This window comes from Haemaphysalis longicornis, unplaced genomic scaffold, assembly GCF_048455015.1.
Source record: "Haemaphysalis longicornis isolate Haplotype H1 unplaced genomic scaffold, Haemaphysalis longicornis Haplotype H1 scaffold_10, whole genome shotgun sequence".
NCBI classification, from domain to species: domain Eukaryota; kingdom Metazoa; phylum Arthropoda; class Arachnida; order Ixodida; family Ixodidae; genus Haemaphysalis; species Haemaphysalis longicornis.
The window spans coordinates 14,065,225-14,080,161 of NW_027526204.1; the positions used below are offsets into that span (position 1 = coordinate 14,065,225).

At 47.6% G+C, this 14,937-nt stretch overlaps 1 protein-coding gene across 2 annotated transcripts; it reads right to left on the bottom strand.

The window, feature by feature from the left end:
- Positions 1 to 447: 447 nt before the first annotated feature.
- Positions 448 to 14,687, bottom strand: LOC144158224 (uncharacterized). 2 transcript variants are annotated; one of them, XM_077688932.1, is made up of 2 exons: positions 13,091 to 14,687; positions 448 to 747 (listed from the first exon to the last, which is right to left on the bottom strand). In XM_077688932.1, the coding sequence occupies exons 1-2, from the start codon at positions 13,827 to 13,829 to the stop codon at positions 455 to 457; spliced, it is 1,032 nt and encodes a 343-aa protein (XP_077545058.1). In that variant the 5' UTR covers positions 13,830 to 14,687; the 3' UTR covers positions 448 to 454. The 2 variants fall into 2 exon arrangements, with proteins under 2 accessions (XP_077545058.1, XP_077545059.1); XM_077688933.1 differs by having other exon boundaries at positions 615 to 747; positions 12,975 to 14,687.
- Between the last annotated feature and the right edge of the window lie 250 nt (positions 14,688 to 14,937).

The following is a 14,937-nucleotide window of genomic DNA, read 5'->3' on the forward strand; positions in this document are numbered from 1 at the left end:
ACCCTTGATATGCAGAGACTTACACTTAAGTGACGGCTAAACGTTTACACAGCAATTTGAACACTTTTTGAGGGCCTGGGACTTCAAAGGTCTGGTTGGGATATGGGGATCCAACATTAAGGTAAGTACCCTTAACTGGCCGGCTGACCAAACCACTTGCTGTTCTTCAAATGTACAATCAATGCAGACAGTAATACTGATGTGCTTGCACATGAAACACCGGAGGCACTTGTCGCACACGGCTGAGTGCATCAGCATGAGAGAATTCAAGAGCTCGAGCCAACTTGCCAATGCAAGACACTTCTGAGGCAAAACCAAGGGTCACCGAATAGAATGCGCTCAGCACAACATCTCCTCGCAACCAGTAGCTGATCAAAAGAGAATGGCCCAGTGCCATCTGCCTGCCACTTTGAGAAGCGGAGACGACTCGAACCACCGTTGGGACGGCACAACATCACGGGTGGCACTCCCCAATGTGAGACAGCAGGTCTTGCCAGCTCGTATACGACTCGGGGCAGAGCTCGCAGTTGAAGCTGGGCGACTCTGGTGGCTGGGGTTCCTGCACTTCGTCGAGCTCTGTTTTCACGCTCGAAGGGGCAGCCTGTTGGGCGTGGGGCATCTCCGGGGTCCTGGGTGGCTGCGTGACTGAGCTTCCGGAAGGTCCGTCGTAGTGGTGGAACTTCCAGGCGCGCTTGGGCAGGGACAGCAGGATCCTGCCAGTGCGGGGGCACTGGGTGGGCACCAGTTCTGGATTGGGTTGAGAAAGGGAGAGGAGAGGGGAAAACGGGTACCCCTTTTACAAATTCATGTGCCCTAAAAGTAACCTTCAAATTCGCGTGCACGTTACAATCCAGCTCAAAGCCAAAATCGGCTCCAAAGTGACTAGCAGAATGTACACAAATGCCTCCAAAAATACAAAAAAAAAAATGTTTATTTTAATATTTTAAGCAATCTTTTCTGCGCACTACAATCGGGGTGCGTTAGAATCGTGCACCTATGGTACTTAATTAACAAACCCGCCGCAGCGGCTCAGTGGCTAAGGCGTTGCGCTGCTGAGCATGAGGACGCGGGTTCAATTCCCAGCCGCGGCGGCCGCTTTTCTGGTGGAGGCAAAAAGCAAAAACGCCCGTGTGCACGAGATTTCGGCACACGTTAAAGATCCCCAGGTGGTGAAAATTAATCCGGAGCCCTCCACTATGGCGCACCTCATCGCCTGCGTTGTGTCAGCGGGTTAAACCCTACAATCAATCAATCAATTACCAATAGACAAGTCACAAGGTAAGAACAAGAAGAAGTGCTTGTCTGGTCTTTCGTCTTCTCGTCCCATCCATTTCTGCAGTGTACTCATTCTGATGTGATCGCCCATTCCTTCCATTTAACCACAATTGCTTGCTTCTTGGCAAGCAAGAGATTTGGCAAGCATCCTCTCTGGTAATGTTAAAGTGGCATGGCCGGAATAAATGAATGTAGCCATGTGCACACGGGGTCTCTGGTTTACGCCTGCTCTCAATCCTTATCCTTTTCCAGCCAGGCACCTAAAGAAAACCTGAAAATGAAATTCACTGAAGCAACGATTCTGCGACTCCCTACTGAAAACAGCTCGCTCAGGTTCTGAACCACGCTTCTTCACTTGACTTTCTTTTATACACATTTTAAATTTACACACCGCACAGTCGACTCTCAATAATTCAAAGTCACTTAATTAGAATTTTCGCTTGACTGGAAGCGACGTGCTGGTCTGGTCCCAGCAATTTTACACGCAATCCAATGGAAGAAATTGCTCTTTGTAAGGTGGACGCTTCAGGCTTTGATTTTAGCAATAAGTCTCAACTATCATGGGAACCCGTGTCGTACATTCAACTTGGAGGTGAAAGTTGAGATTCCAAATGAGGTCGAGAAGGCAGACATGTTGGGGCCTAATAAAGACTCTGTTTTTGTGCTTTTTGTTTCACCCCTTGCAGTCCGGATCGTTTTACCCACTGTCCAGTCGTTCGGGTTCGCAACCGTTTTGGCAATTTCTGGTGCCGCATAGAAAACTGTGAAAGACAAACTCGCAGGATAACTATTTCTTCTCTCGCATTCTGCTTGCAACTCCTTTACCAATACTTGAGCAGTGTGTGGAACCGCTCGAAACATTCTGCTGAGTGCAGGCCACGATTGTTACTGCAAGTCTTGCAGAAAAACCCAGTTTACTTGCTGCCTCCTTTTGTTTTTATATCACTACAAGCAGCACAGTCCTTGCTTCTTTTGCCTGGAAGCTTGTAGATGAAATGGCTCATCCTATCTAGCCTTTCCTCACACTCCATACGTGCAGACGGGCCCCGCTTCCTCGGATGAGGCCGCAGTGGTACTGCAGGTTTCGCTGCTCTTTCTCGCCACGATTCTGGAGCTGCGTGTGGTCCTGAATAAGTCTATTGACAATAGAAACCTCTAGATGCCAGGGAAAAAGCTTTCGCCAGCACTTTGTTGCCTTTCGACAAAATGCATAGCTCGCACAGTAGTGATCCATATGGTGCTGTCTCCACCGCCGCCGTGGGTCTTGGTCACTCGCTTCTGTCGAATCACCGTCATCACTAACTGACGGAGGAGTGCAATTCCCGTCCTCACTGAAGTCGTCATCGCTTCCGCGAAGTGCACCACCGTAGAACGCACGTGAAAATGCTCTGGGATCCAGAAGGCCTGTGCTCAACATTGTTCTGCACCTTAGTGCAAAAAGAAGGAAACTTCAACAAAGTTTACTCATCCCTCAGGAGATGCCACATCACGTATACAAAGAATGCGGACGCATCGCCGTGAGAAAGACCACGAAAGTTAATTTTGAACTCTCAAGTCGGTCGCTACAGCCGTGTCGGGTGTTCGGGCAGGGCCCCACAATGAACCTCAAAGGGTTACTTGGAAGTCCGGTTATTCGAAGTTTTTTGCAGTTCCTGTGGCCTTCACATTGAGGGGGTCATGGGTCTTAAAATGATTTCTTTTACAATTTAAATAAACTCCGTGAAACTTGTATGTCTGGCTTCTTTTTCCCCAATGATTTCAAATATGCAATTATTTTTCAATGTCAGTCAATTAGTGCCCAAGATAACTATGATAATTAGACATTTTTCAAGGAACAATAGACAAAAAGTGTTATTATAAAACTGTAATCTTCATATTTTCTAATGCTATGAACACTGGTGGTGACTGCATTACAGAAAGCGTTTTCTTTATTCATCGATTGGAACTGGTTTATAGCTCATTAAAGTTCTCCCAAAATGTGTGTTCAGAATGGTTCCTTGCTACTGGTGCCACAAAGTTTAACTCAATTTAAACACCAGAATGTCCGCGGCCTACGAACGAAGGCCAATGTATTTTACTCTAACATAGCCAATGCCAACTATCCCATTATATAAGCCTCACGAAAACGTGGCTGGATGATTCCTGCGCAAATGCCCAATTTTTCACACCTGGATACAGTATTCCGCCGTCACCGTTGGCTAGCCACTTCAGCTCCAGTCTTTCAGCTGTCAATACTGGGAACGCTGACTATGCAAATTCCGGGGTCCTTTTAATGCACTGTTAAAGGCCAACTGCACTCAAAATTTCGACCGCGCGAAATCACTGTTCCTGCATAGTATGACCAGAGTCCTTCAATGCTTTACTGGTCACGAAACTTCGGCTCTCGGTTCATATAGGGACCGCGCGCGCCGCTACAGGCGCCACCTCCGCACGAAGGTCATCCAGCCGCCGCGCGTGCGGCGTATTGGCCAGCTCTTGGCGTGCAAACGATCGCTGCTTTTGGTGTCTGCGCGCTGATTAACTGCGTTTTTTTTCGTAGTTAGCGATGAATAGTCCGGTTATTGTATTAATCACCTGCCTTCAATGGGGTTTTATTTTTCGAAATAAGTTACCGTAAACTTCGGCCGCGAACGGCAACGGCTTCTGTGTGCTCTGGCACAAGCGCTGCGCCGTCGTGTTTACGGATTTTAAATCTATATTGCTTCTTTTCTTACAGCAAAGTTGTAAATACCACACATACGGTAGCTGTCTAGTCACGGACCGCTGCGGGCCTATCGATAATACAATAAAAAAACTGAAAGAAACCAAGTACGCGTCGTTCAGACTACGCTTAATGAATCCGTTTATTGCTCTGGAATGCACAGAACGCTAAAAGAGATAGCCCAATAGTATTGTCGTTTCGATGAGTGTGTACATACTTGAAAACATCTAAAAACGCTGCAGAAACGCGAAGGATCAAAACACGAAGAGATACAGGGTGTTTCAGCGAACACTTTCAAAAATTTTTAAAAATAGGCTCTTCGAGAAAAAAAGAAACCCTCTTCAGAAGGAGATTGCTAGCTGCGACGGACGCCAGATAGTATCAAGGGTGTGCACATTAGTTAGGTGGGTAATTAAACTCTACTAATGAACTTCTTAATTAGCGGAGTTTGGTGGTTGTTGTCAATGGTGATTTTGTGGCCCCAGAGAAGGCGATTTCATATCAGTTTTTAAAACAACGAAAAAGTTGGTGTTTAAAGCCCTGTAGCGTGAGGAAACCTGCCGTTGTTTTCCGCTCAAAAACGAAACTCGGCGCTGAAGGAGCGCTAAAAGTCTTGAGCGAACGCAATGTCGGCTGGTGACGTGTTTCAATGAATGTGGCGGCCAATTCGAAATGTAAGTGCAATTTTCCCTAGCTAGGAAGCCTCAGCAAGCAGCCACAGCCGCGAAAGCCCTCCTCGCCCAGCAAACAAACCTTTCCTTTGTCTGATGCGCTTTCTAACACACAGCGATTATAAACGAACAGCAAATAAACCTAACGAAAAAAAAAAAGGAACGGATGGTGACGTTTCACATCTTGCACGTCTGGTAGCCACGTCAGATGTGGTCGAGACAATAATAAAAAAAGAAAAGCAAAACTGTCACCAACGCCCACTAGGGCTGTCGAAACGGGCGACCGTGTTGTGGGCAATGGCTAGCCTCTTTCTTGCGCCTACCAACGAAACAAAAGATAACGCTAGCCGTAGTATAAGGTGAGCGTTGATCATTGAAAAAATAGAGGAGGCGATGGAGTTGATATCAGCTGATTCCCTAGCGTGGGGAATCACCAGAGCCTTTTTCAATTGGGCGACACAGTCACTGCAACACGTCATCAGCGGATGTTGCGTTTGCACTACACTTCTGGCGCACCATGTGCGCTGCGTTTCGGTTTCATGGGGAAAAAAAACTTGACTTTTGCGGGCTGCAGGGCTCTACAGAGTGCATTTTTCTTTGCTTTAAAAACTGGTCCGTTATCGTCGTCTCCGTGGCTACAAACTCGCCATTGGCAATAACCACCAAACTTCGCTAATTAAAAAGTTCATTACAGAGTTTTAGCTAATTAACTATGTAATTCGCATGTTTCTCATAACTTCTGACGTCCGCCGAACCTGATAGCTTGTTAAGAGAATTCCTATGTTTCTTGAAAAGCCTACCTTCAGGAATTTTCGAAAGTGTTCACTGAAACACCCTGTATATGTTGAACCGTGTGTCCTTCCGCTTCCACGCTTTGCAATCCTTGCAAAAACAGAAAGCGAAAAAAGAACAATGAAAATGATTTTGTCACACGCAACAAAAAATTTCAATGTTACGAAGGGAAACAAAACAGCGTGGTCCAGCGTACAAAAATTTATTTTTTTCGCGCTGCGATGTGCAGCACACGGAGGAAACAGAATATTGCCACGTAGCCAAGAACGACGCAAAGCTTTTCTGAACGCAGCGAACTAGCGATCTCCTGCACTACAAGAGACTAGAATGAAACACAAACGTCAAAGAAGCAGTCCGCAGTGTGACGTGAACAGATGAACGTCGATAAAGTGAGTTGTGCGGAGTTTGCTATGCATGCATTACTCTTGGAACGTTATTAATTTCAGATCCATGGAAATGGGATCGAGTACATTGTCGGAGAAACAAAAAATCAATTTAGCGACAAGGTATCAAACAATATAAATCAATTTAGCGACAAGGTATCAAACAATATTGCCCGACGGGACGTACGACAAAAAGAGCAAACGGGCGCTCTGGTTGAAACGGCAGATAAGAAACCGGAATCGGCCACGCGCGGTTACAAAACAAACAAAACGAACCCTAAGGGATAATTCGCGGAAATATGAAAAGTAAAACCACAAGGACGTCCCAAAGCTTTTTTACACGCGAGCTTGAGCGCAAGGTAATACAAGTTCGCAAACAGGCAGTGAAGCACCGCTACAACCTGACTGATATGACACAAATCCGGCTTTAAGTTAGCCTTGTACAATTCTAGTTCCACGATGCTCTCAAAAGGGTACATTGCTTTTTCCATTCTCACACACAGTGCATTTCCACACACTGTCGCACACTTATAATCGAAGCTGAAATCTCCCGTTGCTTGCCTTGGAATGGCGCCCTTCCATTTGCCACACAGCTGCCCGTCGCTCGGTCAAAAGAACAAGCAAACATTTTCTGTTGTATTGTTGTACAAGGAACAACATCCCGGGACGCAACTGATGTTCGACATCGTCGTTGCACTACTTAAGTCGCATCACAAGACCGCGATATGCACGTTACATTTTTTTCCCGCACAAAACAAACACAACTCGTCGCGGCTCCGCCGTTAGAGCCAGCGCAACGCCGCCCGCGGAGTGACCTCAGTGAGAGGGTGGCGCCACCGCGCGGCGGCCAAACGCAGCATATGAAGCTCTCCCATTGAGTTACGGAGCAGTTTCGTGACCAGTAAAGCATTGAGGGACTCTGGTATGACTAAAAAGACCGCGATGTACGAAGTACGACGCCTAAAATGTGCGTAATTACGCCGCAAGCAACCAGCAAAAATCGACGATTTTGAAAACGAAACTGGGCAAAACGCGGTCATTACGGGCAGGCGGAAGTGACGTATCAGTCGTCGGCGCGAGCGGCCAGATGGCCTGGCCTGACGGCGCGAGCTGTGCGGACCAGCCGACGCGGCCGGCTTGGCCAGTCAGGAGGAGTCTGAACGTGCGCGTGCGGGGGGTGTGGGAGGCGGGCGGAAAAGAGAGCGCTTGTCCCGCAAGCACGACACTATTCGTGCGCTCCGACAGCAGCACACCGCGTAGGCACGATGTCGCGACGACACTCGAAAAGGAGCGAAGCGTACGGTTAACGAAGCCGCTTCGGAGCCCTGAAAGCCAGGCGTACCGGCGCGAAATACGAGTTTCCCTGATTCTCCCGCTGCGAGGCAGGCCGATCGGCCTGGACGGCTGGCATGTCACTTCCGCTAAATGGCTGTTTGCGCGACACGCCGGCAGGTGCTTTGTCGTCTGCAAGGGCGTTATTTTGAGTGCCTGAAACTGAATAACCACGCATTGCACAGAGCTACAGGTTGCGTCGCAGTAGTTCTCATGGTACCTACTACACATTTCGAAGGCATTTAGCCAGGGTGAAATTTGAGTGCAGTTGGCCTTTAAGGGACTACTTGGACAACAGAACGCAGATTGTTTGTGTGGGGGATTACTCTAGCTCTGAATTATTGTTAAAATCTGGCTTGCCTCAAGATTCAATTTTATCGCCCCTTTCGTTTAATCTTTACACAAATGAGCTGCCTTTGGTGGTGACATATTGCCGTATTTTCCAATATGCTGATGATACTGTCCTTATGTCGACACACCCCGCTTACTGTGAATCATTTAATGTACTTCAAGAAGATGGGCATTCTGTCATGAACTGGTTTGATGTTAATTCCATCACGGTAAACCCACAAAAAACCAAGCTCGCATGTTTTCGAAATCCGCACAAGCAAATTTCACTCAACCTACCCCTTTTTCTACACACTTTTTCTTGTGTTTCCTGCACTTGTGCCCCAATCTTGTATTCTGACAGTGTAAAATATTCAGGGATCTCTTTTGACTACGATATGACATGGAATACGCATTTGACTAATATCTGTAGTAAGCTCAGGGGATTGCCGTGCATTTTTTATAACTGCCGACATCTTATGACATTCCAGACTGGCAAAATCATTCTTCATGCACTTGTTTACAGTTCTTTATGATATGCCATTACTGTTTACCATCACTGTTCAACTACGTGGCGTTTAAAGGTCAACTCCATTTTTAAAAATATACTTCGTAGTGTAGCCTATAATATCAATCTTCCAAATGACAGCAATCCCTTTTCAGCGTTACACTTGCCTTCCTTTGACAACTTATTTTTACAAACAGTGATTTGTGCTCATTTCTGGAACAGTGATTTCCTTGTTAATCATGCATATGCAAGACCAGGGTGTCTAGCAAATTGCCCAATTCAATTTCCCCGACTTTTCCAGGTTTTCCATGACCATTTTAGTTGAAATTCCCTGACCAATACAACACGCGCCATTTTACGGTCCGTGAAGCATATAAAAAGCGTAGAGAAAACACATTCTATCATACGGAAAAACACATTTGTTGCAAGTGCCCTAATTCTCAAAATCCACTTTGATTAATTGCAGTTTGTTGTTTGAGGTTTGCTTGCCTTCAGTTACGGCTTTAGATAGTTTATTTCATCTTGTGGGATAGAAGCTTCAAGTTGCGCTTCAGCAAGCACCTTTTGCTTTCTTTCTTGATTGTCCTGGCTTGACATGCGACGTGAACAGCATGGTGCGTTGTGCGTGCGATTTTTTGACGCCCGCGTCGACGATTCGCGCGCGCGGCAGCTTCTGCCTCGCTCAGAAAATGACGCGCGTCGCGCGCGGCAGTGGGAGGAGCCTGACGACTTGCGCCAATGGGGAGCCGCGCGCCTCATGGCGGCAGTTTCGAAGCTCTCGAGGCAGCCGGCTGGCTCCGCCAGAGATGTTAAGGCTTACCACGCCGGCAGGTACTGCATGGGCCCTTTCAGTATGATGTTTTATTGTACCATTTTCTCCCACATTATAAGCTGTTTTACCTCACAAGCAACTTCGTGCGTGCCTTGTGCGGCATTATAGAGAGCGCTTAGAAGCGGTCGCTCGAACTCCCGTCACCACTTCGCGGTCGAAGCCACCGCCATGTTGCCGCCGCCGGCAGCACCCCGCGCAGCGTGCGGGCAGTTCCGCGCAGAGTTCCTCTATATAGCTATATATATAAGCTATATATATAGCTATATATAAAGGAACTCTAGTTCCGCGGCAGCGTCAGCGCGCCTGTGACGGTCGCGGCGCGTTTTCGCGAGCAGAAAACACCCCATGCGGTTCACTGGGTTCGCGCTAAACCATGTTCCTTTTTGATTATGTAATTCTGGCTCCTGATGTCATGAGGAAGTTCTTTCAAGATTAGCTCCCAAAAAGCACTGCCTTTTAAAATTCGCTAAAAAAAGCCTGTTTTGCGTGCGATTTGGGCACCACCTAGACGTCCCTCTGCCGCAAATGCACCCAGCAACCTAAGCCAGCTGCGTGAACCGCACGGCGAGTTTCTGCACGCGATTCGTGCGCGGTATTTTCACGGCCGCGTCGACGATTTCGTGCCTGCGGTGGCTCCTTTCCTGCACAAGCAAGTGCGTTTGTGCCTTGAGTAGCATTTTAAAGAGCGGTTAGAAGCGGCCGTTGGAGCTACCGAACGACTCCGCGGCCGGTGCTGCCGCCATGTTGCCAACGCCTACCGCTCGGCACGCACCGTGCGGGTGGTTTGCGCGGCGGCATCAGCGCGCCTCGGGCGTACGCGCCGCGTTTTCCCTTGCAGAAAAACCAAAAAGCATTTCATGCGGTTTACGCTTTCGTCGCGCGCGAACGTGTTGTGTTCGGTAACTTCTTGGGGCCTCCAACACTGGTTTCCCCTATTCTAAAACTGTGTGGGCTGGCCCCAAAGTGGTTTTCCCTGACTGGTACTACTTGATTCAAAAATTCCCTGACAATTTCCTGACTTTTCCCGGTGGCTCAAAATTCCCTGACTTTTCCCGGTTTTCCCGGTCGCTAGACACCCTGAAGACCATTATGACACCACGTGCGCTTCGATGTACCCAGATGCTTCACCTGATTTGCACGCTTCGTTAGAAAACATTATGTTCCCGCCACCTTCAATTTACTTCCTGATGCCATATTTGCTGTGCAATCAAAACAATCTTTGAAATTATTTATCCGTGGATACCTGTTTTGAAATGTGAAATTCTCCCTGTCCTACGTGTTAGTTCAGTTTTATTTTATTTTATTTTCTTCTTCTAGTTACCGGCAGGGATTGCAGTGCACTGACGTATACGCCTTCTGTTTTTGCCTCTGACTGCTGGGTACAGCCCGACAAGCCTTTCTGGCTTGGGCTGACCCGACAATAACTGTATTATCACTATGGATCTATAAACAAATTATTATTCTTATTATTATTATTATAAGACCTGTCAGCAACGCCAGCTACAGAGATGAAAATCCGTGAAGCCCTTAGGAAAATGAAAGCCAAAAAATCATGTGGCCATGACGGCATCCGCAGCTTCATTGGCTATGTTGTTAAGGGCTATGGACCAATACTTACACCCCCACTGAGACATATCTTCAACCTGTGTATACAATCTGGAGTCTTTCCAACCCCATGGAAACACTCAATTGTTGCCTCCATATTTAAATCTGGCGAGCCATCTCTTGTGGTCAATTATCACCCTGTATCACTGATTTGCTCTTTGTCCAAAGTTCTGGAGCTTACCGTATTTTCCGGTGTATAAGTCGCGGTTTTTTTCTGACATTTTCGTTGGTGCGTCTTATCCACCGGTGCGACTTATGTATGGAATAAATCCGGTTCGCGGCGGCCACGCCTGGCCAGCGCACGTTGAGACACAGCTCTATGGTCTAAATGAATACGAAGCCCACCGCTACGGCGTTTCTCATAGCCCATATGTCGCTTCAGGACGTTAAACCAGAGAATTTGCAACTTTTCTAGTCAAAAACAATCATAATGGCCTGCAACAACTGCGCGTCACTTTCTGCCATGCGCAGTAACTACATTTTAGAATAAATTCAAAGTAACATCAAACTGGGTTGCAAAAACAACATGCAGCTTATAAATTATTACAAAGTTACTCTGAAGGAGGTAAACGTGCTGCTAATTTTTAAAATGACAGCTTGCTGATAAGTTTCGAATTTCGGGCTGCTTCCGTTCGCGTCACTTCCGTTCGCCATGACACCTTTATTGCGCGGATTTACGACAGCACGCAAGACCCGCGCGACGTTTGAAGAGGTGGCCAAGTGGAGTGGGTCTCCGACTCTTGGGACTCCATTTCTACAAAAACAGTTGTAGCCGTGTTGATAAAGGCCAGAGTAACCCGGTCCGCGAGTGGTGACGATATTGGCGAAGAAGACATCAGTGAGTCGGAGGGCGATAGCGATACGCTGGCGGAATTCCCACTTGAAGTTGCTCAATTATTTGTTAGCGAGTCTGCGGAAGAAGGCTTCGATGGTTTTGTCTAAACACCGTCTAAGTACACTCCATCTGTGTGTATCAATAAACCATTTTTGAGAAGTTAGTTCTGGCTAGACTTTGGATGGTATATGCACGTCTAGCCCTCCTTACCGAGGGGTGCGTTCACAGGCGGCGGCTGCAGCAACCATGTACTTTCGCCGCACTTTCTAACGATCTGATTCACTATGAGTTTACCTAATTAACAAGTGCGTCATGTATACCGGTGCGTCTTATACACCGGTGCGACTTATATACGTTTTTTTTGGAAAAACTGTCATTTTGAGGGGGGTGCGACTTATACAAAGGTGCGACTTATAGACCGGAAAATACGGTATTCTGTACAACCGCCTTTACTCTTACTTCTCCCAGAAACTTTGTACACAACAGCAAGGCCTCATTCCTCATCGTTCACCTGTGACAAATTGGTGTGCTTTTCTTAGCAAAGTGGTCCCTGCTGTACCACGTTAATCTACTTCGATTTGTCAAAGGCATTCGATACGGTGTCACACTCCTTGCTGTTGCATAAACTGTATCACCATGAAATGTGCGAGACGTGCTTCATGCTTTTTGAAAGTTATTTCCCTAATTGTACAAATGTTATACGAGTCTCAGGTTGTATCTCTGGTGAATTTCAGTCAACTTCTGGAGTGCCTCAGGGAAGCAACCTGGGCCCCCTGCTATTCGTGATTTTTATCAATGACTTGGCTGAGAGCATGCAACACTCTGAAATGCTCCTCTTTGCTGATGGCATTAAGATCTTTCGGCCTAGAAGTTAGAATTTGCAGTCGCAAGGAGACGATTGATGCTTACAAAGAAGTCCTGCGAACAACCTGTATCCACTAACCTGCGGCCTAATACTCCGGTGTCTCGTCACCGTCTCCACCATATGCAGCTTACCACAGCTAAAGCGCCTACAACTGTTGCTGTCAGACAATACTCTGCTCTATTAAAGAACTGTCAGACGGCATGGGGGCACATGCTTGCAGCGCCACTGGGCAGTGCTCTCTAGACAATGCGAAAGTTTAAAACCAACCAGCCCAAGAGAAAAACTAGTCGCAACATTCCCAAAACATTCCCTGTATTTTAAATAAATCTAACTAAGGCTTGGGTTTGGGCTAGTTGGCTATACATTACTTGGAGGAAAAAAAAAAAAAAAAATTACCACAGGGACACAAACGAAAGAAAGGAAAAGACAGTACAGCACTTGTACTCTCTTCTTCCTTTCTTTTGTCCGCGTCCCTGCGCTGTTTTCTTTTCAAGTATTTTAAGTATACTTGATTTATTTTAGGAGCCAAGGCAGCACCTAATGTCTATTCAAAACTTCATTTATGCTGGGAGAGTCAAAGGGTTAACACCTGGAGATCTGTGGCATGGGACCGAATTGTCCGCACATGTACTTTATCGCTTCCACTCAAAAACGGCCGCGCTGCGACCAGGAACTGAACCGCTGACCTCAATACATTGGTAGGGTTTGACTTCTCCATCACAGGGATGGTCCTTCCCATTGTCTGGCAGCGCTGGCATGCAACTCCCGCCCAGCACAAAGCAGTAGCAGCAGCAGCACTCAAAAACATGCAAGCAAACACAGCAACAGAGCAGGAGAGGACTGCTGACCCTCCCCCGATCTCATCAGGGTCGCAGCCAGTGGACGATCTTCATGTGCGTATACAGCTCGCCCTGGGCGTCGAAGGAGCGGCCGCACCGCCGGCACTGAAACGGCCTCGTCTCACCGTGCACGAGCCGGTAGTGGCGCAGCAGGTTCTGGTTCCGCCCAAACGGCCGGTGGCAGATGTCGCACGGGAACAGGCGCCGCTCACTGCCTGGGTACCGCGACGACTGCACATGCTGCCTGTGGGCCTCTCGGGAGCCACAGCGGCGGCTGCACGCGACCGGCTCCACAGGCAAGGACAGGGACCGGTCAAACGTCCCCCCTTGGTCCCCTCCCCCTTCCAGCTCGGCCATTTGCTCAACCATCATCGACTGCAGTCCCTCGTCCATCGCAAATGCGCACGGCCGTCTGCTGCTCTCAGTGCGATAGCCAGCGTCCGAGCTTTGAGAGTCATCCGGGTCTTCAGGCTCTTCCTTGATGGTCACAACTTCCGGCTCCTCCGGCCCAACTGTGGCCGAGCTACTGCCGAAAGACGTGAGCCGGTCGTCTTGGACGAGACCACCTCGAAAGCCACTCGTGGACTCCCGTCTCTGCCCGACCTTGGTTCTGTCGACTGCGGGCTGGTACTGCAGTGCCGCTCCAACACTCAGCTCCAGGTCTGCAAAGGAGGAAAACCCAGGCAGCTTAGTGCGAGTCACAGGAAACTGATCACGTCTTATCCCATGCACATTCTTTTTAAGGTTTTTGCTTGGTTCGAAGGCTGCACAATGTGTAAAATATGGGCCCGTTGGTACTGTATAATCGTGTGGTGCACAGTTAGGATTGAATTCTTTTTGCGCCCGCATTGAAGAAAAATCCATTGTGAAACGACATAGACTGCCACCAGTTTCTTCTGGCTCCACATATATTCAGCAAGATGCGGGGTCCCACAGGACCCAGCCAAACCTACACTGTCAGGCTATAGTCCAGAGCTTAGAGTTAAATGACTACAGTGTCTGCTAAGTTATTAGATATGCATAACTAAATGTTTTTTTCCCCCATCAGAAGAACATGGTACACAAGGTCTTGAAGGCAAAAGCTAATCGCAGTTTTAAAATTGACCCGCCATCTATACAGCACATCACAAGTAAGTATTTGCACATGAGGGCACAACGCATCAAAATTACGTTTAAATCAAAACACAAAATATGCACTGCGTGGTGCCCCCCGTTTGAAACAAACTTTCACCCAACATAACAATGACAACATATCAAAGCAAAAGAATTACGCCGTATCACAGTTCCCACTCTTTACAAGTTCCCCGACTATAGATAATCTCCTGAGAACAAAGCAAAATCTCTCGGAGTGCCAGAAAGAAGAACACTAAGCTCAGGCATAACTCTGACAGTCACAACGCGCAGGCAGACCAGGCCGATTATCTCGGCATGACAAACCAAACCCTCTATCCTGACACCTGAGGCTTATGTTCAGTGGACAGGCCTCTTGTTTCCAATGCCCGTTATGAGGAAATGGCAACGTGAATCACAGGTTGTCAAGAAATAAGAACTGATGCAGGGTCAGGCAGGCCAGCGGGACTTCAAACTCCCACTTGTAAATGCAGTTTGGAGCGACCAAAAACTGTCATATGGAACACAGTACAAAGGCAGAGCATAAAAATAAGGCACTGAGGTATACGCAAAGCAGAAGCAATGCACGTGCTGAATGTGACATGGTAACATTTGCGCAAGGCGTCTCAAAGCTTTCAGAAAAAGGAGACGCAGGCACTAAAACTCCCTCAAACTTGGGCAAAAAGACTCGCTTCACGAGACACGCCCTCTCGACACCACAGCATTAAAAGCATTGGGAGAACATGCTAGTGATGCACAAATGCACAGAAATACATCACACGGATTTATTCCATTATAGTTGTTGTTTTCACCATCACAAAGGGATGTGAACAACAGGGCATATTTACAGGAGGCAAACAGG